At 44.4% G+C, this 23,935-nt stretch overlaps 5 protein-coding genes across 5 annotated transcripts; 4 read left to right on the forward strand and 1 right to left on the reverse strand.

The window, feature by feature from the left end:
• Positions 1-610: 610 nt before the first annotated feature.
• On the forward strand, positions 611-825 carry PHALS_05782 (uncharacterized protein; the record flags this gene model as incomplete). The annotated part of the gene is made up of 2 exons (XM_024723082.1): positions 611-697; positions 748-825. 2 exons carry the CDS (start codon positions 611-613, stop codon positions 823-825), a joined length of 165 nt encoding a protein of 54 aa, XP_024574094.1.
• Positions 826-13,298: 12,473 nt separating this feature from the next.
• Positions 13,299-13,605, forward strand: PHALS_15111 (uncharacterized protein). The gene has a single exon (XM_024723083.2). The coding sequence runs from the start codon at positions 13,390-13,392 to the stop codon at positions 13,588-13,590; it is 201 nt and encodes a 66-aa protein (XP_024574095.1). The 5' UTR covers positions 13,299-13,389; the 3' UTR covers positions 13,591-13,605.
• Positions 13,606-13,607: 2 nt separating this feature from the next.
• PHALS_05783 (Glycoside hydrolase, family 12) lies at positions 13,608-14,342 on the forward strand (the record flags this gene model as incomplete). The annotated part of the gene is made up of 1 exon (XM_024723084.1): positions 13,608-14,342. One exon carries the CDS (start codon positions 13,608-13,610, stop codon positions 14,340-14,342), a length of 735 nt encoding a protein of 244 aa, XP_024574096.1.
• Positions 14,343-15,851: 1,509 nt separating this feature from the next.
• Positions 15,852-16,516, reverse strand: PHALS_15114 (uncharacterized protein). The gene has a single exon (XM_036407340.1). It carries the CDS (start codon positions 16,118-16,120, stop codon positions 15,929-15,931), a length of 192 nt encoding a protein of 63 aa, XP_036263050.1. The 5' UTR covers positions 16,121-16,516; the 3' UTR covers positions 15,852-15,928.
• Positions 16,517-18,358: 1,842 nt separating this feature from the next.
• Positions 18,359-18,623, forward strand: PHALS_05784 (uncharacterized protein; the record flags this gene model as incomplete). The annotated part of the gene is made up of 2 exons (XM_024723086.1): positions 18,359-18,504; positions 18,575-18,623. 2 exons carry the CDS (start codon positions 18,359-18,361, stop codon positions 18,621-18,623), a joined length of 195 nt encoding a protein of 64 aa, XP_024574098.1.
• Between the last annotated feature and the right edge of the window lie 5,312 nt (positions 18,624-23,935).

The following is a 23,935-nucleotide window of genomic DNA, read 5'->3' on the forward strand; positions in this document are numbered from 1 at the left end:
CGGTGCATGCGTTGCTACACACTGCGACTCAGTTCCTTCACCTCTTGCAGAGGATAGCCAGGTGGCTCTCCTTCTTCGCAGATTATCTGTTTATCCTGTATAATGTGACGGAAAACGTTTGAGGGGACGTTAATTCAAAAACAATACCCCTCATACCAATTCTATCCAAGTAGATCTGTTTACAGTATTCAATCATCCATCCTCACACGACAGCTTAGAGAAAGAGATTCTAGTGAGCTACCTTCGGGGATAAGCAAAAAAAGTAGAATGCTTTGGCTTATTATGCGTTGTCACGCATCTTGCTGATGTCACGACGGTGACGTCGTCAGTGACGGATTTGATTCGCGCCGCATACGCGGGTGATAATATGTGCGTTGCGCTCCCATGGACTCTCGGGAGCAAGGTGTCTGGAAACTATGTACAAGGGTTCGTGTAATTCCATTACACTAAGGCCTTCTGCATCCACCCAACATCAGTCGAAGCCGCGGCATATGATATGCGGAGTTTAACTTCCATGCCGCGAAAATTGGATGGAGTATGGGAGGCGCAAGATCTACGACCACGTCAGATGCAATAAACCTCAGCTATACTGAGTAGAAACAGAGATCTGATGTTTAGGCAGGACACGGACTATATGAAGCCAAGGATACTTCGGAACGTCATCGTGAATTTATGGAACGCGGGCGATGATCAAAAGGTGTGAACAGAGCACGGGATATTGAAGATGCCGGATACGTACACGGTTAGCTGGAACAGGCTAAAGGCTATTTGGGCCTTCCTGAAAGGTTTGAGACTTCTGACGGTGTGAAACAAAATTTGATCTAGCCCTGATCGCAGCATACGATTTCATCTTAGACTTGGCGCGGAGAAAACGCCATGTGCCTTGGATTGGCTGGATGTAGAAGACGCTGAGTGCTCCGCAGTGGATCTTTAGCGAATCATGATTGCATTTATGCCGGAAAATATAATCATATTTCACGCGTAAATGATGATACAATAGCTTCGGTGTCGTTCATATCGATGAACCACGATATTGCTGAATGTCTTGAGCTAACGTTAGAATACAGAAGAATCAGTAAGCCGCGGTTTTGGTATGAGACAGAAAATGGCGAATACCGCAGCTTCACAAACAACATATAGCAATGACAAAAAATAGTGACCGTTTGTCGCGGTTTCCAAAATGTGTTTTAGTGAAAAGTTTGATAGAAGCTGTGTGCTAACGTCCCTTATCCCAGTTACGGTTGAAACGAGTAAAAGCAAATGTGTATCGTGATCCCTGTGTCAGGGCTAATGGGGGCAAGCGACGATAAGACGCAAGTTGAGAGACCAGATCCAATAGTAATCAAGGATATTAAGTTACTGTCAAGATATAGCTTTGCTCCTGCATCAGCACAACCGCGTGATTCTCCACCGTTCGAGCTAGTGAAGGCTCACGATTTTGTTGCAAAAAGGTAATTCACATGTGTATGGAGTGACCGGGGTGAACCTCTAGACTGGAAGTTTCCCTAAGTGTAATGGGCCAGGTCCCATTACAACTATTATGTGTGCCACATTTTTATGTGTGTTCAACTTGAAATATAACCCTGTATAGTTGGATTCCCCCTTTAATTCTGTTGCTTCAGAAATGCAGGCATTTACCGGTTTAAAGAAGGGTTAAGGCCTATAGATAATAATAAATGTCACATTATTTTTCTCGTATTAACGTCGTCAACAACGCGCAGTGGGGCTTGTCAATTGACCTAAGCCTTCCTCAGTAAGTTTTTGTACACGAACGGACAATTTCCGTTGCACTTGGTAGCCCTAGTAGTCATTCCAACGCCGACAACATTGACGGTTTGATCGATGTTTAATGTGCGATGGTCATCCTTCGATCAAAAGGAAGGAAGTTTGCTTCTAAAATACTCGCAATGGGAGTGTTTGGTGAAGTTTATCGCTAAGCAAATTTTGTTGCGTATGAGCAAGGAGTATTATGCTTTTAATCTAGAACATACCGACGTCATCTCCATCACCTCCTCAACAAGTGATGGTAACACCGTCGGAACACACGAAACGTCCCGTTAATATCAAGGTAAAAAGATTTTACAAGAACAAAGATGAAGTCTTGCGTTTTGGCAGCGAGAAAATGGACATCGCTATTACAATGGCTTAAATTCGTGATGACCGTAGTCAAGTGGCCTTTGACATGTCGCATTGGATGGCCGTCGAATGATTGAGCGATGGCAAAGTAAATCGCCCTGGCTACTTCCCCACATGTCAAGTGTTGGAGAAGGCCATGGAATCGATGTTCCTTCCAACGAATGTACCATTTTGACCGCGGTCGAATTTTGTCTTGCCGGCAAGACAACAGTACATTGCACAACTACGTACAGAAGCTCCATGAGCCTCGTACCGGTATGTCAAGCGAATCACAGCCAGAGGATCGGTGGTCACTGTGTTTATGGTGAGACTCACTTAAGGCCCTCTAAGGCTACAGTCTTCCGCCATGCAGAGTTTGACGACTCGGGAAGATGCAATTATGATTGTATTTCGCGAGGACTACCGTCATGTGGTCAATTGGTCAACCCAATATAAGCAGTGACTGCTGCTCAGGGATATCCAGAACCAATAGACCTTAGCAAGATTTATGTCCGTAGGCAGCAAAATATCAACAATTCGGTCACACATGTCATGATTGGTCACGTGAGAGCCTTTCAATTCGGTTGCTTCGTAATGGTTCCGAGTCACGTAGTGTCAATACCACGAGGCGTATCAGAAACACTGAAACCAGCAGATGCATGTAGGACGGTCTACTGGGGAAAGATATAAGCTCTTGTTAGTGTGGTGGTTGAATCACTTATGAGTGTTTAGCCGTCGGAGGATCGTTGTTCTTCCTTAACAACACGAGTTAATGTGATCCTCTCGTGGTCATAGCGAATGTGCAGGGTTAAGATCGTCTCTTTTGAGTCTTGATCGAGCGCGGCGCGTCGCATAACTACGCGGGGAAGCAAAGCGTTGATGAAAATTATTCAGTGCGATTGGGTCACTAGATAGAAGCAATGGCTTTGTCTCAATAAAGTTGGCCACTGGTGTGGTGGTCACCGCAAAGAAGATTATGGCTGATCTCCAACTGACGTTCGAAGACCTATACTCGAAGGAAATACACGGTCTCGGAGATGGACGAACGGTATGACCTGATTTTTGGTACACTGTGGTTTGAGAAATATAAATTGTGGAATAATTGATAATCGAAAATGACTGAAAGTAGCTCCTTTGGCGTAAGCGAAATTCTTGGCAGTAATGAGCCCACATTCACTATGCACCAGAGGAAGCGCTCAAGCGCTCGACAGTCATATGATGCTGGAAATGAGCCACACTTCATTGGTATAAGTCATGAAATCGAATGGAGTGGCCACGGTGGTCATTTAGGCAATTGATCAAGAGATGCCCGGAACCGGCCACTTGAAAAGAAATGATAACTTAGTGTCCAACGAAAAGAGTTTGTGAAAAGAGAGATGCTCCCTCAAGACAGAAAAATGCTGTCGACATGTGTGTATTGACAAATTGAAGGAATAGACTGTGTGTGAATGCGCCAATACTCTCACTAGCACAGTCGTTGAGTCGGATTGTGGGTCAGTGGATACAACTGACCGCAAAGGTGAAGCTCAAAACCCGTTGTGTGGTTGAGCACACACATGTGATGGAATGAACGATATTTGTCGATCGCGGTACTGATACGCTCTGGATGCGGTTGAGTTCGCGAATTTGTTGATCCGGCGTACTACTCCTCATAATGGTAATAAAGCATGCAGATATGCTGGTCCACATAATGTGGATGCAACTACCGGTTTTGAAGTTACCAGTAAAAACATTTTTTTAGCACGGTTACCGACGATGGAAGAGCTGGTGCAGCTTGAAAAATTCACTTCCAACACAACCTTAAGTGTAATGACATTGCGGAGGTGGTGTTGCTAAAGTCGAAGGTTGACTCAGTGGAAATATGCTAATCATCATATATGAATATTTCGGCTCTCGAGATATTTCGATAGCATGTGGAGTAACGCAGATGATATGCAATTTTGAAAATCCAACTGATCCTTATTGTTCACTTGTTATGGAGTACAAGGATGACGTCCTTAGCACGAACCTACCCTCTGGTCTTCTACCTAAATGTGGAGTCCGACACGAAATTGATCGTGAATCTGGCTCAAATCATCCAGTGCTTCGACAGTGTTCACTGTCGCGTGAGTAAAGCGAGTATGTTGAAGACCTCACTGCTCAGAATCAATCTGCTGGGTTGGTGAGGGAGAGCAAGTCACCTAACAGCGTATCGAGGTTTTGTGTGCGTAAACCAAATAATTAATGGGATATCGTTCACGTCTATAACAAATTGAATGCGATGACAACTCCCGCGCAAGAAACTGATTCTGCGCAAGATTGTCATCATCCACCGTAATTCCGGTTGTACACGGTTGATTTGGTCAATAGAAAATATCAATTATTGTGAGGAAGGAGGCCGTATTTTTGACAGGCGTCAGTACACCGTCCGATGTGTTACATGAGTGGCTTGTGATACCACAGGAGCTATCGAATACCCCAGCAACGTTCAATTGATAGGTCATACATCTGTTCCGATCACTGCGACGCTTTGCACAACATACTTTGACAATTTTTTGCTCATTCGAAGGTCGAAGATGGCAGATCTGCCGAAGAAATGACCTAAAGCACCTTCGTGCATTGCTAGAATGTATGCATGATCATTCGTTGCAAGCAAATGCTGCAAAACGAAGATCCGGTCCTTGGTTGTCATGCTGGTGAACACGATGTTCATGCAGTCCTGAAAAGTCATGGAGTGGCCAATGCCACGGAATGAGCGAATTTGAAATAATAGCTTGTTTGACAAAATTACCTGCATCGCTTCTCGCGTTACTACGTGGAAACGGTACTCCCACTATCAACCTTGCTGAAGAAGGACGTACCATGGGAGTGGTCATCCACTTGTGAAGAAGCGTTAGCCTAAGTCAAGAACAGCTTGATTTAAGCGCAATTACTTGCTTAATGAGAGCATACGAAGCAGTAGCTTGGTGTGTGACGCTTCTGAGTTTGCAATTGGTAGTGAATTATTGCAAAAGAACTTCGAATGACACGATCGTGTCAATTGCAGCAGCTGAATTCAGCAGAAAAGAAATGTCCTTTAGACGACAAGGAGCTATGAAATATGCTCTGGTGAAGCTTCGTGCTCGCCTCTTGGGTTCAACTCCGTTTATCGTCTACACGGATCGGGCAAGCTTGCGCTATGCAATTCAGTCGGCTTACTTGTCACAAATGGCCCGCTGGTTGCCATTCTTCGCGAAATACAACTTCACGGTTGCGTACAAGCCAGGGAAACTGAACATGCTGGCAGATTCATTGTCACTTCATACTGATTATGAGTTATCGCAAATCATCTATATCGAAAGCGATGTTTTTAATATGATACTTCGACCGTATGTAGCAGATAAACAGTGTGATTTGATCATCAGAGCACTGTCATGGAGTGCTATGAAACGTCTTGACAAGCTTTCTGGTCGCTTGAAATCAAGGTTGCATCGTTATGCGTGGAAAGTGGTCTTCTTCACTACGAAGTTGCACATGACGACGAGCCACGAATAGTGATTTCCACAACGATGGATCGATGTACAAGATGGTGTAAGAGATGTATGATAGGCCGATGGTTGAACGCTTTGGCCGTGTAAACATGTACCAGTCTCTCAGTGCCCAATTTTGGTGGCATCACATGTACAAGTGGGCACGATCTGAAAAGACAAGCAGTGTTTGCGAGCGCGTCAAGAGCGCACGGCACACGCAAATACCACTGGATAGTCTTTCTATTATTACTGACAGTTGGAAGACAATTGGTCTCGACTTTATCTCTGTTTTCCTCACGAATGCTGGTGGTCACAATTGGGCGCTCGTCGTTGTTGACAGACGCAAGATGGTTCGCATCGTTCCGTGAATCGATTTTATCGATGCCGAAGGCTAGGCTACATTGTTTACTAATCACGTTTTACGCAATCACGGGTTGCTAGATGTCATCGTCTCCGATCGTAATACTCAACTCACGAGTGGCTTAATACATTATCGCATTTTTAGTAGTCGCGTGGATATGTTCACAGCGGTACACCCGGAGGGTATATAGGACGTGATCGGTGATGTGTTGAGCAGTATATGTGCGGAGAAATTCCGCAGAATGAAGTTCGTTGTAACCATTATACGAGTTTGATGTGTACAATTTGCTTCATTCACCCACTGAATTCACGCCATTTCTATAAATGGCTTGCGACACCCGCAATTTCCGCTTTGTGCGATGGTGGTTCCCCGATGTAACTGTGGGATGCTATCGGCAACTCGTTGTCTGCCAAATTGATCACACCAATGATGTAGAAGTGAAGCGCAAGTATAAGGCCGTCTTGGACTCATTCATCATGAGTCGTGTCGTGTGAATGTAATCGATCACTCGTGTGCGAGACCAACCCAAAAGATTTGCATAAGGAATGCGCGGATAGACAAGGTCGTCGAGGTATAATGTCTTTTGTTGTGGAGGATTATCTTTTACTTATAAGTAGTACTTAAAGGTGCGGTCTCAATTCTGGAAAGCTCGGAGCTAATACCTCGCTTCATCGGTCCATTCCGATCAGTGCCATGCCATGGGAATGCTTACATTATCAGTCTGCCAAGCTGGCCAAGAACGCATCCAGCGTTCTTCGTAGGGCTTTCCAAGCCCTATCATCGCAACGACGCGATTCTTAACTTGGATGTAACGAAGGGGCGTAGGAATGTGGCTTTGGAGCTACAGCTTTGGTACGAGGGTTAAAGGTTGACACCCTTTGGCGTCATCGCCTCAGCATTTTCTTCAAAAATGACGAAAGTAATCGTGGACGCCCGAATTAGAGCAAGGTTGTTTGGCAGGAGGGCCCGCGTCATCAGCAGAAGCAGCTGCAGCTGCAGCAGATGGAAGTAATTGCAAAGCTAGCTTCAATTGATGAATTCGATTATTGATTGCATCTTTAGGCAAGTTTCCATGACGCCATGCGATATCGCAAACTTCGCAAACAACCTATCGGGTATCATTCAGGCGTTGCTGCGTCGACGACGCTCGATCGGTCACCTCAATCAGCTGCCGGTTCATCAGCGAGAACAGCTCTCTACCGTCGTATAAAAAAACCGCGGCGAACGAAGACTTTGGACCAGCCACAGAAGAAGAAGCAGAGGGAACGCTCTCTCTGGGCGCCTCCCTACTTCAAGATCGACAGAAAAATTGATACTACCACGTCGAGAACGTGGCGGCGCATAGGATCGTCCGCGGTCGGATGGAGGTCATGATGAAATGGCTGGGATATGATAATTCGTATCTCGTACCCGTATTTATCCGCGACTCTTCCGATATCGTTCGCGATTCTTGATGCGGGTCCGATGACGGACTCTGCTCAATTGAGATGTCCCTTCTTCGTCTGTCGCTGTACACTCCTCACGTCGTGAATCCGACTGATGACCAAACTTACTTCAAGAGCATCCTTGGTATCAGAATGAGCCCGATTCTGCACTGTCACATGCGCACATCAAAAGCGCATACTGTGTACCTTTAACAAGTCTGCAGCGATTCTCGTACTTTGCAAACGACGAATTGAGTCGTGTGAATCCATGCCCAGAATTGAGTGACGATTGTCTGGATGGGATCCAGATTGTATTGCTGGGTGTATGGACCATACGTGGGGATTCGTGGTCAATCAACAGCAAGAGGGATCGGTCCGATGGCGCAATATTACGCGATGCGGGTCATCAGTCGAGCACCCGTTCGGTTATAACATTTTTCAAACTCTGGGCTGGGACCACCACGTCGGGCGTGGAATTCATCATGACGATCAAGTTACGATAGCGCAAATGAGGACCTGGAAAATTATTCAAGTTCGATGTTGGTGCAGATACCATGTGGAGCAAGCGTATGCGCTGACACTCGAGAAAGAGTTAACAGAGCGTAACGAAGTGCGTGAAGAAATATTTGAAGTAGAATTGAAGAACAGTTTGACAAATTTGGATAATCCAATTTTGAGTGGAAAATGGTGTCATGAGCCAGGTCCCACTACACATGTTGTATTGACCACATACTTTCGTATGTATAACACCCTGTATAATTGTATATCCCCTCATTGTTGTTGTCTCATGACTGGTTTGTGAGCTTAAAGAAGGTTTAAGGCGTAATAGCAATAAAAATATCGATTTACTTTTTTTCCTCTTTACGGATGTCAACGGCTCACTGGATGCGAGCAACACGCGGTGAAGCGAGTCAATTGTCCTAAGCCTTCCTCCGTAATTCTGTGTACACGTACGGGCAATTCCCGTTACACTAAGTTACCTCAGATAGTGACTCTCATTCAGCCAAAAAGTTATGTGGACATATAAAAGTATTGTAGGGCAGAAAAGGCGCTAAGAGAAGATCAATATTGATTGTGATGAGCCGAGTTCATCATATATCATGAAAGAGACTACTATTATTGACTTCTGTAGAAGGGGAAGTGCAAGAAGAGAGAGAGCTATCTCTTCAGATGCAATATTTCACTATACGAAGATCCCACCACTAGTGCTGCAACAGGATCGTAGAGTGTGCTATCAAATTAAATGCGATTTCGAAATGAAATATCGTGTCACATGTCAATGACTGCAGCACAGTGTCGCGCCTTTTGCGCTCTACTGCAGGCACAAGAGTCACGCTGACTCTTGTTCAAGTCATAATGTCCTGGTAATTATTTAAATTGTCTGTTGTCGCTCGCCGCGCTTGTGTGCAGCTAATACACGCCAATGCGAGAAAGCTTTCCACTCACACTGCATGAGAAATGTACGCGAAAACGTCGCTTGGCGAGCACTTTCTTAACTCACAGGTAATCACTTCCCAGGAGTACCGCCTGCGCTCACAGTAGCTAGTGTTGGGAAAACCGTACTCTCCATGAGGAACGTATATTAAGTACTTGTTGATGATAAAAATTCCAATAATTATTAGATTCAGCTTGAGCACTGGATGAATAAAATATGCCCGATCGCCATTCTTGAGGCTTTACAGACCAGCTTCAGCGAAGCAGACGATCGTCGTGTTATGCGTGACGCTACAAAGTACATAGCAAAACACGGGCGTCATGGCGGTTATTCAGCACCTCATCTTCAAACTACTTATAGTTTTGCTCATTCTTTTGCGATAGCTGTGATTACTGCCTACCAAGATTACCATTCACTGCAAGGCTGTCTACCAGTGGGAAAGGCGATACGATGGGCGACACTCCTTTTTCTCAATAAATGATAAAAGTCGAGGGTTTGTCAGGTCATAAGTGACCACTGGCCTGCCAAATTGAAACCCCAAACGAGCATGAGGAATACGACTGAGGAAATTTATTAATTTCTTTAGGTACAAATGCCAGCCTGGTGTTCTTGTCAACCACTAAATATATTCGCGTGAGAATGGACCATTCTTCCTCATCAAATATTACCGGCAGAGGTCGGCCCTGCTGTGATCGCTGTCATAGGATCCTTTGATTACGACAGCTTTGTTACTCTTTCTCTCTGAGATTCTCGGCGTGCTGCTGGATCTGTAACGGGTTTTCATGTGCCCTGGTAAGAAGGGTGTGGGTCGCACAAGATGGTGCTATCACACAATGATGTAGGGTACAAAATTTTGAATTTACCACACAATGGTGTGGCTACACTTAAACAAGAAGTCAGGACGTGGCTGAAACAGCCAGTAGTATTAGGTTTTACTATATAGGTGGGGGAACCTATAGATTCATATATAGGCGGCTCTGTCGCAAATAAAACCGAGAAAGTAGCTCTCGTTTTAAACAGAAGAGTTAATAAGCCTTGGATTGAGGTTGTAGTTACTCTTGGAATAAGTAAGTTTCGATCCGCTATGATCGTACTGGTACTAAGTATAGAAGGAAGGTCACCGAACTTAACCAAGCTTCCTCTAATGGAAAGAGCTACGGAAGCCCTGCTACAAAATCTGTGATGAGTTCAAATCCGGGTTCACCCTCTGATCGTTGCTATCAAATTCTGCTGACTTTTGACACTCCCAGCAGTTCATATTAGCGTCGCTGCTTCGGGGTAGTTGTATGTAGCTAAGCTGCAACGGATGGTGAGGTCGCTTATCTATCGGCAACTAACTCTTCATACTCGAATGGCTCGTAACGAACGACTAGCGGAACCGTGGTATGGCTCGCGTGGACGACAAACCTCTATTGATCACAAACGACGCAGACGCAAAAGATATAGTCTGAGAATGGCGGGGGCTTACTTCATCGCAATTTGCTTCTTGTCTTAAACAAAACAGCTCTTCTTAGCAGATTTATGCTGGCGAGACTCATACGCGATCACACATTATGCTTATCAGCATTTGCCAGGAGTGAAGGAAATACTATTGCAAAGACTATTGCAAAGACTATTGCAAAAGACTGAAGTATCACAAATGACGCGAAATAGCCGGTCTAAAAAACAAAAAAAGCTGGGATCAGGGCGCAAATAGATTGTTTCCACATCCTTAAGGCAGAGTTTTTGCCCCAAACCAGCAATATTTTATACTGTTTTTTGAGATTGTTGAGGGGTGCTGCCATGTCGACACAGTTTTCACCGTACTTTTGAGACAGTTGACCAAGCCAAACCACCTCCTAAAGTTCTTTTTAGGCAGAGGCACAATCCGCAACGGCCCATATATTTGCGGGACCTACCACAGGCCTTCCATTCCAATAAACCAACACAAAATATGACTCTCTTCCGGCGCCAAAGATACACTTGTCTGTATTGGCGAGAATTCATTTTAGCCGCATACACTATAGCACCGCTCGCGAGTACTTAGTGTAAATCTCCTCATCCTGCTTCCCATGCTCTGCTCATTTACGAACGAATAGTTTAATGCTTAGTCGCAATGTGCTTTGGATAACTGTGTCGCCAGACTATTGAACGCTGCTGGTGTATTAGACGATACATGTGGCATATCAGCCAGCTTCCAAAGCAACCCACTCAAATCACCTTTAGTACGATAGACTTAACGCTATCTAATATCCATCAAACAATTTGATGCCACTAAGCAAATTGCAGACGATCATGCTGTTTTGGATCACACCTTCCCCGTGATTCGGCATTTGCACCGGAATCGTGGCTGCATTTATAAGTACGTACCATTATCTTTTTGCCGTCAACCTTTCTGAAACAGAATGTCGACGCCAAGTAGACAATTTGCTATTTATCATCAGACTTGGTCCGTGTTTTGCACGAAAGAAAGCGTAAGAAAGTCACACTGCTCTCTTGGTAAGAGCGAGTGCCGTTTGTCGCAATATTTGGCCCCGTAAATCAAGTCCGAGCGTTACACGCGAAATGGGTCTCTCTTCGTCATATTGTAAATGCTTCCAACATATGATAAAAAATGTAGAGTTCGTAAGCACATATGCCTTACTCCATGCACTCAGTGCCCTGCAATTCTTTTTGACGGATGACGATCTTAGCTCTTTTTCCGATACCACCCGTACTAGGTCCATGTTTTCATCATCACACATATCTCCGACGGATAATTCCTCCAGCTCCATACCACCTTCAATTGGAGGTAGTCGGGGGCAACAATAGCCCACAGGATCAACCTCGCTACTCCGTTCACGAGTGTATAACCTTTCTCTTCACTGACCCCTGAAATTTTACTGCATCACACCAGAATGGTAGTGCTGACTCGGCAGTATCCTCGTATCGTGACACGAGATCCGAATTATCTTCAGGTCATGGCCCTTATACTCACAACTTACAGTCCTTCATCAACTCTTCCGGCTTGGGTACAAAATATTGCCACACTCTCCACTGATCGTGGTACAAATGACAGCAATTCACGGATCAGGTTTTGGTCCCGCCAGTGATACCCTCTTGGACCACAACAAACAATCGTCCTTGTCTACTTCTCGCGTGCAACCTCCTAGATTGGAGACTGTGAGAACGACGGGCAGTCACTCCGTTTAAAGTGCGGCGAGCAAATATATTAACATCGGTTTTTTACCGACAAACCAACCGCACCACGAAATCTACCCAGCACGCTTCACCCTCACAGCTATGACGCCCAAGCGATCTCCTCCTATGTAGTGAAAAATACATCCACTGGAAGTTTAACATGCGTATGACGCTGGCGCGAAAGACGTTGCTGGCGCACGTTCAAGTCGTCAAGGGGGAAGAGGAATTTAAATAAGCTTGGCTGCGAAAACGACGCCAAGGCGCTGAAAAACCATCGCTCAGTGTATCGAACGTCCAAGGAAGAAAAAAGGTGGCTTTAAGGGAAAGTGCTCTAAGTGTAATCGAGTAGATCACATGAAACGAAATTGCCCAGGCGGACGCGATGGCATTGATGAAGACACAATATTCGCTGTTGGCAAAAATCTGATTGATGGATGGCTGATCGATAACGGTGCGACATAGAATATGACACCATACCGTGAGGACCTATTTGATTGTGACAATACGATCCTGGGCATCAATGTGACCATTACAGGGAGGTAGAAACTGCGTAATCTTGGTAATGGAACTGTTAAGCTGACTGGGATAGACGGTAAGCACATCAGGATGCTAGATGTTTTATACATTCCAGGAACGAATTTTCGGTCAATAAAATTTTCTTATCCAATGAAAGGGAATATCTTTCTTTCCTGTCCTCGAAGGCCTTAACATTTGACATCAGCGACATAGAGGATCCTCCGTTACTCCGCCGGAGTTCGCTTGAAGAATTCCAGAATGTGGAAAACACGCGCATTCTCTAGTCTGTTGTGCGCTTCCAAGTGGGCGAGAACCGCTCTGGTCTTTTAGCCGCCAAATCTTTACTCTCGTCGGATTCATAAAATTGCTAGCTGGTCTACTCGTCCCGAGGACCGATACTCGAGCATTATATGTTTAGGTTTTAAAGATGATGGAGTCCATTCACGGCTTAGTCCTAAATTGACTACAAACGCTTTTCAAGTTTAACGGGCTTGTCGTGCACTTTGCGCAGACAAGCGCACAGAGGTTGGGCTTGTTCGCTTCTACCAGGGAGCGGAACCGAGAGCCTCCACTGTAATTAGGTGTGATGTATGTTCTGACATATAGGATAAATGCTAATCGGACAGTTTTTTATATGCTGGTCATATTTTCTAACCTGTGGGCTAGCTTCCTTTTCAGAGTTCAAAAGTACGTACATGTAAACATTCATAATTTTACAACGTAGATTTCCTTACAATTGTGCTGTATTATTTATAGTACAGCTGTAAAAAGTCAAAATTTCATGCTCCATTCCAGAATTAGTTTCTGTGGCATTCAAGCAAGTATCACAACTGTGTATTTTTTATTGCCGATTAAATTACATTTTCTATCTTCAACGTAGCTTGCTAACACATGTTGCATCTAAAATTAGGTGAAAGAACCTCAACTTGGGTACTAAAGTCTGGTCAAAACGTTGAAGGAATCAAGTTCCCATCATGCGCCACTAGCATCAAAGGAAGCGACTTCCTGGCAAAATCAAACAACAACTTTGACAGGAACGATATTCTGTTCTGCTCCGTGTCTTCTTCATTGTGCAAATTAGCTTGTAAATAAGCTATCGACGACTCATTATGAAGTTCTGCTATCCTGCTACTATTGCGCTCACCGCTGTCGCTACGATTGCTCACGCCACGGATTTATGTGGTCCAAGTCGTAACGATAATAATGCACTTCAAGCTGGACAATTCAAAATCTACCATAGCTCCGGAGAAATTCCTGGTGAGCTTTGTTCAGCAGTGGATTCTGCTACCGACCACACGATTGCCTTCCACACAAATGCGAAGATTCCCGAAACCAGCTCGGGTGGGACATCAGTCTTGGACCCTTTAACGTTTGCTGCTGCACAACTGCAAGTGGAATCGAAGAGAGTTGGAGAGATCAAGTCCATACCTGTAACACTATTCCACGAGTACACGTACGAGGGCAAGCTTTCTGCAAATGTCGGTCTCAGCTTGACCATTGGAGACGTAGATCATGCGTTTGATCCACTCGAAATCGTGATCTGGATGGCTGGATATGGTGATTATCTTCCTGCATCAAATGCCCAAACTACTAGCACGGTGGTTATTGGCGGGAGAGAATATGACAAGTACCGAAGGATCTCTCCGCCCAAAAGGGCATGGTACGTGCCAAGAATGGCGATGTATGCCTATACGGATGATCTGTATCCTTTTATCAACGATTCTGCGTTCTCATATGATACCACATTCAATGATTACGTCCATAAAGTACAGGCTATTACCAGGATCATTACCGCTGAGAATGCCAAGCTCACTGTGACGAATTTCACTGCAGAAATTCTATGATTCGGGCATCATTTCACCTTTTAGTTCCAATATAATCTCAATTTGTTGTCTTTCTTATGCTCTGGATTGGCGCTTTCTTGATTTATGTTGATCAAAACTTGTTTACGTCCTTGTTTTCGTTTTTGCTCGTATTTAAATATTCGCTTTGATTAATGATCTTCCACACGATATTTAATTACTCGAAGCGTTGCTTAATTAGCTGAAAACTAGCTGGATAGTTTTCACAATGTTTGTAACAATTTAATTCATAACCTCATATTACGTGCTTGCATTACATGTAGACCATCTACAAAAACGTGCAACATAGAATCAGAACGACAGTAAGAATTTCAAATCAAATCTTTGGAAACCCCTTTTGAAGATTACGCAATCTCAGCCTAAAGCCCACGGATACATCTGACCATTGAAAATTAAATCAAGTCGAATATTTGACGTTAAGTGGATAAACACGACGACAAGCTTGATTACTAGCTAAGTGTTTAGAAGAAGAATGGTCCGTCAACCTAGAAGTCAGCCACAACCCATTTCAGATGCTTTGTAGGCATCTGTCCAGAAGGCGCTGTCCCAAAAAACCAGCATCCTTACACACTCCCTCTCCCAATAAAACTATGAAGGAGCATGTTTCAGAATATAAAATATCAACCAAATTTGCCATATGCTAAGTGCACACCCTCTTTGTACAGTCTCATAGCTAGTGAATCAAATCGTGTACTTTGCATGCGGAAGATAAATGCGCCACAATTCCTAAATCTTTCAGAGTGCTAACAGATGGGGTACTCGCTGTTTTATTACTACTTTGATAATTATGACAGTGATGGCTTCTCCAATCAAAGTATTTTATCAACTTCTGAATAGGACCGTCAGCATCTACGTGTTCGGTCTTCGTGCTAAAATGCTCGGAGATTATCCGGTTTTCTGCTGTAATTATGTGATTTGTTTTATAAGCAAATGCCCAAAATGCGAGTAGATTCTGATAAATAAAGTCACAATTTATTTTTCAAATTGAAAAACATCTTAACAATATATTTCGTTTTCCGAGTGCAAATTGTTTTGGTGGGCTATGTGTCATATTATAGTTTAGGAGCACATGACATATCAAACCAAGTTCAGAAGTACCAGTTGCTAACGACGATGACCAAAAATGTTAAGGTCACTCTTTCTCAACAACTTCGTATAAAAAGTGTCTTTTTAATGTTAAGGATTTGAATGCCTTCACTCATGAAGTGGTGGTCTCGTATTGGTACTATGCCTTTTGATAGTTTTGATGGATGCTTTTATTTTGATTTGCACTAGTATAGGCTTCATTTTGCAGAAAATTCTAGTCAATGATTTACTAAAAATGTTAAAAAAACCGCTTCGGATCATTCTGATGAAATGCTCAATAATCAGAGCTGGAAGGATGTCTTGCACATATCAGTACCTAAAGATAGTGCAGTATCAGCGTTGGCCTCATCATCGTTTCCAGAACGCGATGTGATTCTTTTTATCTGTATACCAGAGTGGGGATTGCAGCTGTTGTGCTTCTTCTATATCCCCATCATTCGAATTTGTATCTGGACGCTTGGTGTATGAATCTAGTCTGACTATCAACCGCATAATCTTCCAGAGGTATCTCCAGCATTTCCAAATTTACCCCAGCTGACGAGAAGATGAAGCTCAAGATCTGCCTTGCTTGTCTTACTGTCGGTGTTGCTGCCTCCCTCACTGTTCGCGAGTGTCTTGAGAGTTGCGCGAGAGAAAAATCGCAGGAGTATCAAAAGTGCTGCGCTGATATACATTTAACACTTGATTGCTGTAATACAATTTGCGGGACCGGCTCACGCTTACTAGCAAAAACCAAATGCTCTGATCTCGTTCCATCATAGACAGCGTGTTATAACAATCGCTTTTGAGACCGTTTTAAGGTAAATCACAAAGCATTCACGGAATAAAAGCCTTGTAAAAAAAATTTCTCATCTTGTGTTATTCATCTATACTCTTTCAAACAGAACAGTACACGCTGACTAAATAGGCTTGAATGGGTCACTAGGCGTAGCAATTGTTTCGCTTGCCATGATTTCCAAATCATAGCTCACGGCTACGATTACTGCATTGATGGCATCAGTGATAACATTAAAAAATGAAATTAAACGTGCACCAGATCTGCATGGAACAATGATATCTTTTTCGCTCCACATTTTTAACGACCCTTCGAGCGGTGGTAATGAGCCTTTTTGAACGGTTGCTCATAAATCCTGACATACTTTTGATCTGAAACGTCGTAGATAAGATTATGAAATCCGATAATCAAACGCGATGTCTCTTCTATCATTGTTTAATGAACTAGCACTCGGCTGACAAGGCATTTCTTTGGCTTCTTAATACTAGATCTTTTGCTACACGGTTGTCATGTAGGCTAGATTCACACGCTCAATACAGGAGAGTCTCTTAAATTATAGTTTCGGAGAATGCTTAGTTTAATATGGGCCTCTTGCCTCGTTTACACGTGATTTTAATGGCCTGCATTGTTAGACATAGTGCAATAAGGTATGAAATGTTGATGATGGCTTGACATAAAATTTTGAATGCTCAAGTTTTTTTATTCAGTTTATGGACTTGAGCTTATGCCCCAAATCATGACATGATCAAAGCAAACGGTGCATTTAAAGTAACCATGGTACGGACCAGCAATCCACTAGCACGCCAAACGCCAATGAATTACCCTTCAATTTCGAGCATCTTAGGGCTTCCAGCCTTTGAACCCATGCTCTGGATTGTATCTAGGGAGCTATATAAAGGGCAGTAATCGAGTCGCAAACCCAAATTGTTGAGAGTTTAGGTATTTTATAGCCAATATGTCTATTGTTTTATTGCCAAATACTTCGCTACACCCATGATGTGAGGAGCTTATCTTGATCAAAACTGAATGTCGTACCCATTTGCATCTTTGTCATGGAACAGATACGTCTTCACTTGTATTTTAGACACAATTTGATGTTTTGCTTTGGCCTCAAAAAGTTTAATTCGCAAGCATTAAATTTGATTCATTCAGTACGCAGAAGATGCGCAAACTTACAGGACTATCCATCTACATGAATTCATAGCTTACAGTGAATGACACAAACTCCCATCATGCGACACTTGCAAGCATCAGCTGGGAAATACAAAATCGATTATGGCTCCGAAGATTTATTTGGTGAGCTTTGATGGACCGTAGATTCTGTTGCCGACCACTAGATTGCCTTTCACACGAACGCGAATATCCCAGAAACTAGCTCGGATGGGGCAGTAGCTTTCAATCCTATGACGCTTGTTGCTGCTCAACTGCAAGCGGACTCAAAGAGAGTTGGAGACATCATGTCCATACCTGTAGAGCTTAACCACGAAATCACTTCAAGAGGAAACAAAAATTGGTCTCAGCATGACCGTTGGTTCTCCTGATGGTTCGATTTCCCCAGTTGACATTTTTTGGTGATGACAGGACCAAGCGATTTCACTCCTGAATGATTCTCCGGTGAGTCTACTGAATCTGCGGTGATCAACGGGCTTAGACTATGTTTCATACCTCACAATCGTTTTTCTTACTATTTCAGACAATTTATGGTCTTCGTATAGTCATAGATTGCAAATATCATACTTGTGGGCAGCTATGTGATAGGCACTGTTGGTAGTATCAATTTTTCTTTTAAAGTCACGACGTTCACTGCGCATGAACCTTATAACTTGTAAGCATAATGAGCTCCCATCTGAATTGACCTGCAGAAAGCTTTGACTTAAAGAGTTTCCATAATACGCGCATAAAGGTTGGGTTTGCGGCTTCACCCAGGAATTCATACAATTTGATACTTAGCTTGTTCATTAGTACATATCAGGAATAAATAATGACGGCGAGAATCAAGGTTACGTGGCTCTCTGCTGCGACTTCGCCTTGCGGGGACGTGCTCTATGAGCAATAACTCTCGTAGCACTCGATTATCGACTAATGTCAAGGCGAATCACATTGAAGCGGCGCTGATTGAATCCAAGCGCTGGAAGAAATGACTGTGCCTCACAGTCCCATTACCCCTGGGTGGGACGCGGAGTGTCATGGCAGCGCGTACATTCTTCCAGCAAGCGCACAAAGAGCAAGCGCCACTGGCCCTATGCCAGCACAAATACCCAATCGACGCAGCCGTGTACTGAAGTACCGGCTGTGCATTGCCTCACGCGTATCTGGCCAAGACGCGAAAAGTTCGGCACCTATGCGTTTATAGCGTTATCTTTCTGAATGAAGCGCGTCACGTCAACTGTGATGCGTCGTGAGTGTATATGTAAACAGTTCTCTCCCCATGCACCACGCGGAATCACATGAGGAACGCCTTCATCGTATGAATCAGCAACCAGAATATATACTAGCTACCAACCACTACGCTTGTATCAGGAAACCTTGCAAACTTGATCTTCACAAAAATTTCATTTCAACGGCAATGATGACAAGCCTCATACTCTATGTCGATGATCTGCTCGTCGGTTGCACCACAGATGTTGAGGCAGATGCGATTCATGATGCACTAAGTGCCAATGTTTACTGTGCGATCACTTTGCGATGCTAGATATGCTCTCGGGATAATGATTGAAAATACACTGATGCTAGATATATTTTCGGGATAATGATTTGAGTATACTTCACAGAAGTAGAAGCTTATGTCAAGGCAGACCCAGTTTAACAAGTGAATGCTCAAGCGATCGGGCAAACTGAGGCAAATGCTGTGTCCGTATGGTTGGTCAAGACTTTTCGCCAGACGAATCGCATCAGGCGCACAAAATGCTCTAGGCAACTAGTGTATATCTTTTTAACGCTTGATATTAGCACTCGCAGTGCCCGAAAATTCCGTGTGAAATGCACTGGTGGGCGGTACTGCAAGTCCTAAACTATCTCAAAGGCACATCTACACATGAAGTGCCGCTCTGCGCTGGAACTAGAGCTCGACTGAGTATTAAGGCCTCTGCAGACGCAAATTGGGAAGGTGACAAGCACACGAGGTGCTGTAAGTCTGGAGTATTGTTGCTGCTGGCAGGTGAACCGGTAGCGTTCAAGAGCAAGCGGCAGGTCACGATGGCTCTGTCTTCTACTGACGCTGAGTATATGGCACTTGCTTTGGCCACGCAGGAGGTTATGTGCCTACGCTACCCGCTGGTTGACATAGGGTTCAAGGCTCCGCGCAAAAGGCGTCAACACGATTTGATTAGACAACCACGCCTCGCGCACTGCACATTGACCACGAGCTCGTTTTGTGCGAGACTACGTCGAAGCAGGACGCATCAAGTTACGCACATGCACACAGAGGGAACTGGCCGACTTCTTTATTAAAGCGTTGCCAGCGCCACGCCTATTGCTGCGATGTTAGAAGAGCGAAATCGACAATGTTCAAGTTGATGGGGAGTGTGAGGTGTTGTGTTGTGACATCACGTCACAGATTCATGTACGGTGCACAAAGACAATTTGCAAGGAGACGGACAAATATTAATGGATCTGCACGGCATTGAACGAATCCCATTCCAACAAATGCAGCTTGAATAGTCGTGTACCAGACTGCAGCGGCTTGCTTCAGGCATAAAGACTTCGCCGCAGCTTGCATACAAACCCGTCGTCAGCCCGAACACCTTGTGGTACGGCCGTGTACACATCTTATAAGAAACGCGGTTCCAGTGCCAGATAGTCAGATCTTCAGACGCTTGTTGCAGCACGCCGCAGGAACACGAGAATAGTAGTGGTGCTCGCCACCGCGGGGTACGTATAGTAGTTGTCCGCGGAGGAAGTTTTGCAAATAGCCAGGTGCCATAAAGCAAGCATTGTATCGCACAATGCTGCTGTTCTTATAAGATTTGTGTGCAATTCCCCCTTGTACCCGATAACTCGTGCATTATGCGGGCTCCTGAGCAAATCCCAAGAATGATTGCAAATGTGTGGAATGAGTTCTTTGCGAGTAGCTATCCACGGTTTGGATTCAGGTGATGCTATCGCTTCTGTATAAGTTAAGGACACGTGCTCAACAAGGCGAGGGCATATGAGGTCCGATCCACTTATCACACTGTTGTCTTGCAAGCTCTCATGAGGTTCATTTGAAAGCAAAGGCATGTTATCAGCTTCATCTTCGTTGGTCAATAGCCGGGTGTAGGTCCACTCCCAGGTCTTGATTCATTGCTATGCACCATGCGATCAATCCGCCTGGTGTGTACTGGATTTCGGTATCGCGAGTAGGGACAGATAACAGCGGTACTTGTCCAGACGTTGGGCGACCAGATTACAGTTCTTGTAACTTTCCAGCGAGATTTTGCTTGAACGTATGGTGTCAGCGACAACGCGAAGAAGATCACCTCAAGTAAAACGTTGGCAGCTTTAACCTCAACTCCCGCTTCACCGATCTCTATCTGTGGCAGTGGGTGCACTCGCACATTGTCGGCGCACTCAACCCGTCGTCGTCGTCTTCGAGCGCGTACTCTGTTTGGCTATCACCAGCACTATCAACAGCAACGATATCGTGATAACGAGCAGTTTGTCGCTCATTCAGCGTCAGCGTGCGGTTCAGTCTTTCGTTGTCTAGGTCTCGAACTAGGTATGCTTTTGAGACGTCAGTATAATCCAAAAAAGTGCAGCGGTGTGACCTCGCGTCCCACTTCGTCCTCTTACTCTTGTCAAGATGCACGTACCCGGAAGATTTAAATACCTGAAGGTGCTCAAGTGAGTGCTGCGTACCAATGAGAACTTTTATTGGAGCCTTGTCGCGACGCACAGTGTTCTGGATACGGTTCACCACATGAGCAGCTCTCATTTGGTCTCTCCCCGCCAGTGTCGCTCCACGCCCATGCGATATATCATCGCTCGGGCCATTTCGGTCAACGTGCGGCCCAATCTCTCCGCCAATCCATTCTGTTGCGGAGAATACGGAGCGCTTTTTTGATGCTCGATGCCGTTGATGGCACAAACCCGATTGCATTTTGCATTGATGTACTCTCCAACGTTCTCACTACGAACACACTTGCGAGTTCAAGGCGCCAGTTTGGTACCTTGAACTTGCGAAAGCGATCAAAGCCTTGTGTATTTGAAGAAGGCAGATACATGTAGACGTATCTACTGAAGTCGGCGAAGAACGTGAGCACATACGAGGCTCAACTATTCGATATGAACTTCATGGGGCCCATGACATCAGTTTTTATGACTTTCAGAAGGCTTCTAGTCTTGACTTCACAGCCGAAACTTCGTGCAAATGGACTTATGGCCATCTTGATTTGAGCACAGCCACCACAAAAGGCAATCGCGTTGTCTTCTTCATGTTGAAGCTCAAGCGGTCCATCACTTATTTTGCAACAGCTTGCATTGTCGACGCAAAAAATGGACCAGTCGAGCGTGCCATAACGCTCTATCTCCGCAGTACTGGTATCTACCTGGATGGCTTGTTCTTCCTTGAGATGTTGAAATGCCACACGAACAACTTACCATTTCGATAAATTACGTCTAGCGCTTCTGCATTCGTCACTTGCGTCGCTTGATCGCGCTTAAACTGCACGACAATGCCACGTTCCGTCAACGCCGAAAACGGACATCAGCTCGGATCCGATTGGAGCTGGTGCCCAATACAGAACGTCTGTCAACTTGATAATTTAACTATTCTTAACAGCAAAGAGCACGGATTTTTTTTCTTTGGTTAGCAATTGCTGTCCACTAGCCGCGGTGATGCTGAGTGACATTTGATACTCCATATAGTTCATCTTCTCATCCATCATGTAGCAGTCAAGCAGCCAGGTAACATTTCGTGCTGAACCAACCATTGTGGCCAGTAAACTTCTCCTCCAAATTCCTCAACTCAGGACAGTCGTCACGCTTGTGACCGTACTCATTGCAGTTAAAGCATCACCCACAACATGTTGGTTTAGTATTCTGGTTCTGGTGCTGTCCACGATCAAACGTCTACCTCGACCACCACATCGGCCTGTGTTACCTCTCCCACGACCGCCTCGAATACCTTGCTCGTGCATTGTGGTTTTGAATGCTTGATCTTTCTCCTTTCGTGGCTGTTGTACGTCTCGATTATACGAATCATTGCATCATGGTCCGCTGGTGAAGGTCTAAGTAAAACGGTCAGTTTCTCGTCCTCATATACCACCACACCTACCGCAGCCAACCGCGAACACATATCATCAAACTTCACGATGTGCTTTATCAAGCCTTCCCCTGTGTGTAGCGAAAATCCATGCAGCTCTTTCTTCGATTGCACACAACTTTGAAGTAACTGCTTCACGAAGAAAGCACACATCGTTTCCCATGCGTCAAACGCAGAATCCGCGTCACGAATTATCGATTGGTAGGTTGGACTTAGCATTTGGGCCACAGTAGCCAGCGCCTTCATTTCGGCGTCCAATAACCTCTCCGTCCAACGTCGCGCTGCGTCTTTTGGCTTCATTGCTTCGAGGCCCCTTCCTGACCGAACGCCGAGCTTCCACATGTAGTGATTGTCGTCAGGTGAATATCTCGTTGGGCTTGAAGCGTTTGTGCTCATAACCTTTAACGATGTCTTGTAACTCGCATCGCAGAACTAAAAGCAGGTTACCTACCAGAGCTCTAACTAGCTCCCAACCACTTACGCTTGTTCTAGAACACCTCGCAACTTAGTTTTCTAGAAAGTTCCATTTAAACTTGCAAGTTGTCGTTGTGCACCGTACACAAATCTGTGACGTGGCGTCACATAACTACAACAAGTGATGAGAAATGTAATGAGGTAGTCCCGCTAAATAAGTGATAAGGGTAATTACATGTATTTTTGAGGGAGTAATAGCTTATATACTACTAGTTCGAAGTAGTGCTGAAAGTTACATTAACATATATCTAGAAAAGGTAGAAGTCAAGACTTATAAGTAGTTTTGATCCAAACACTAGTAGTCAAGCAGCCCGTTGTGTGACTGACAAAGATCTGGGTTTCGAACAAAAATAAACAGAATTCAATACGCAAGGTAATTAAGAGGCTTTATCTAATTATTGGTGTATGCTAAAGGAGCGAAATCTTTACACCATGGCACAGGGACAGCAGCACACATCTCCTCTCTTACGGTCCTGCCAGCGCCAAACAAGAAATACTCTCGTCCTTTTTAAGTGCCCATTAATGCGTGCGGCCTCCCATGGGCACTCATCCCTTCCAGTTTATTTCGCCGCCAGATCCCTGATCTCATCAGGACACATAAAATCGTGATCCGGTCTTCTTGTCCCGAGGAACAATTCGCGTATATTTTTTGTTCATCCCACGCAGAGAATATAGTTCATTCATGACTCAGTCCTGGGTTGACTATAAATGCCACAAGGTTAACACTTTGCACAGATAAAGTTTTGATCCACGTGTTCGTGTCTACAAACGCACAGATGTTGGGTCCTGGCTACCAGAAACGGCACCTAAAGCATCTCCTGCAACTAGGTGTGTTATTTGCTCTTTTGTATATATCTAGGGTAAATGCTAATACGAAATATCACAATTTCGTATCAAATCCCATAAAACTGGCTTTATTTTTCAAAATTTACATATAAAAGTGAAGCGACACATCACAGACAAACATACTCACTCCATTATAGATTTAGTTCCTGTACT

Source organism: Plasmopara halstedii (genome assembly GCF_900000015.1).
Source record: "Plasmopara halstedii genome assembly, contig: Scaffold_291, whole genome shotgun sequence".
In the NCBI taxonomy this organism is placed as follows: domain Eukaryota; phylum Oomycota; class Peronosporomycetes; order Peronosporales; family Peronosporaceae; genus Plasmopara; species Plasmopara halstedii.

Bases quoted from the DNA above. Each gene is read 5' to 3' on its own strand.
- PHALS_15114 (XM_036407340.1), bottom strand. From the start codon at position 16,120: ATGTATATCAGCGCAGCACTTTTGATACTCCTGCGATTTTTCTCTCGC.
- PHALS_15111 (XM_024723083.2), top strand. From the start codon at position 13,390: ATGTTGCATCTAAAATTAGGTGAAAGAACCTCAACTTGGGTACTAAAG.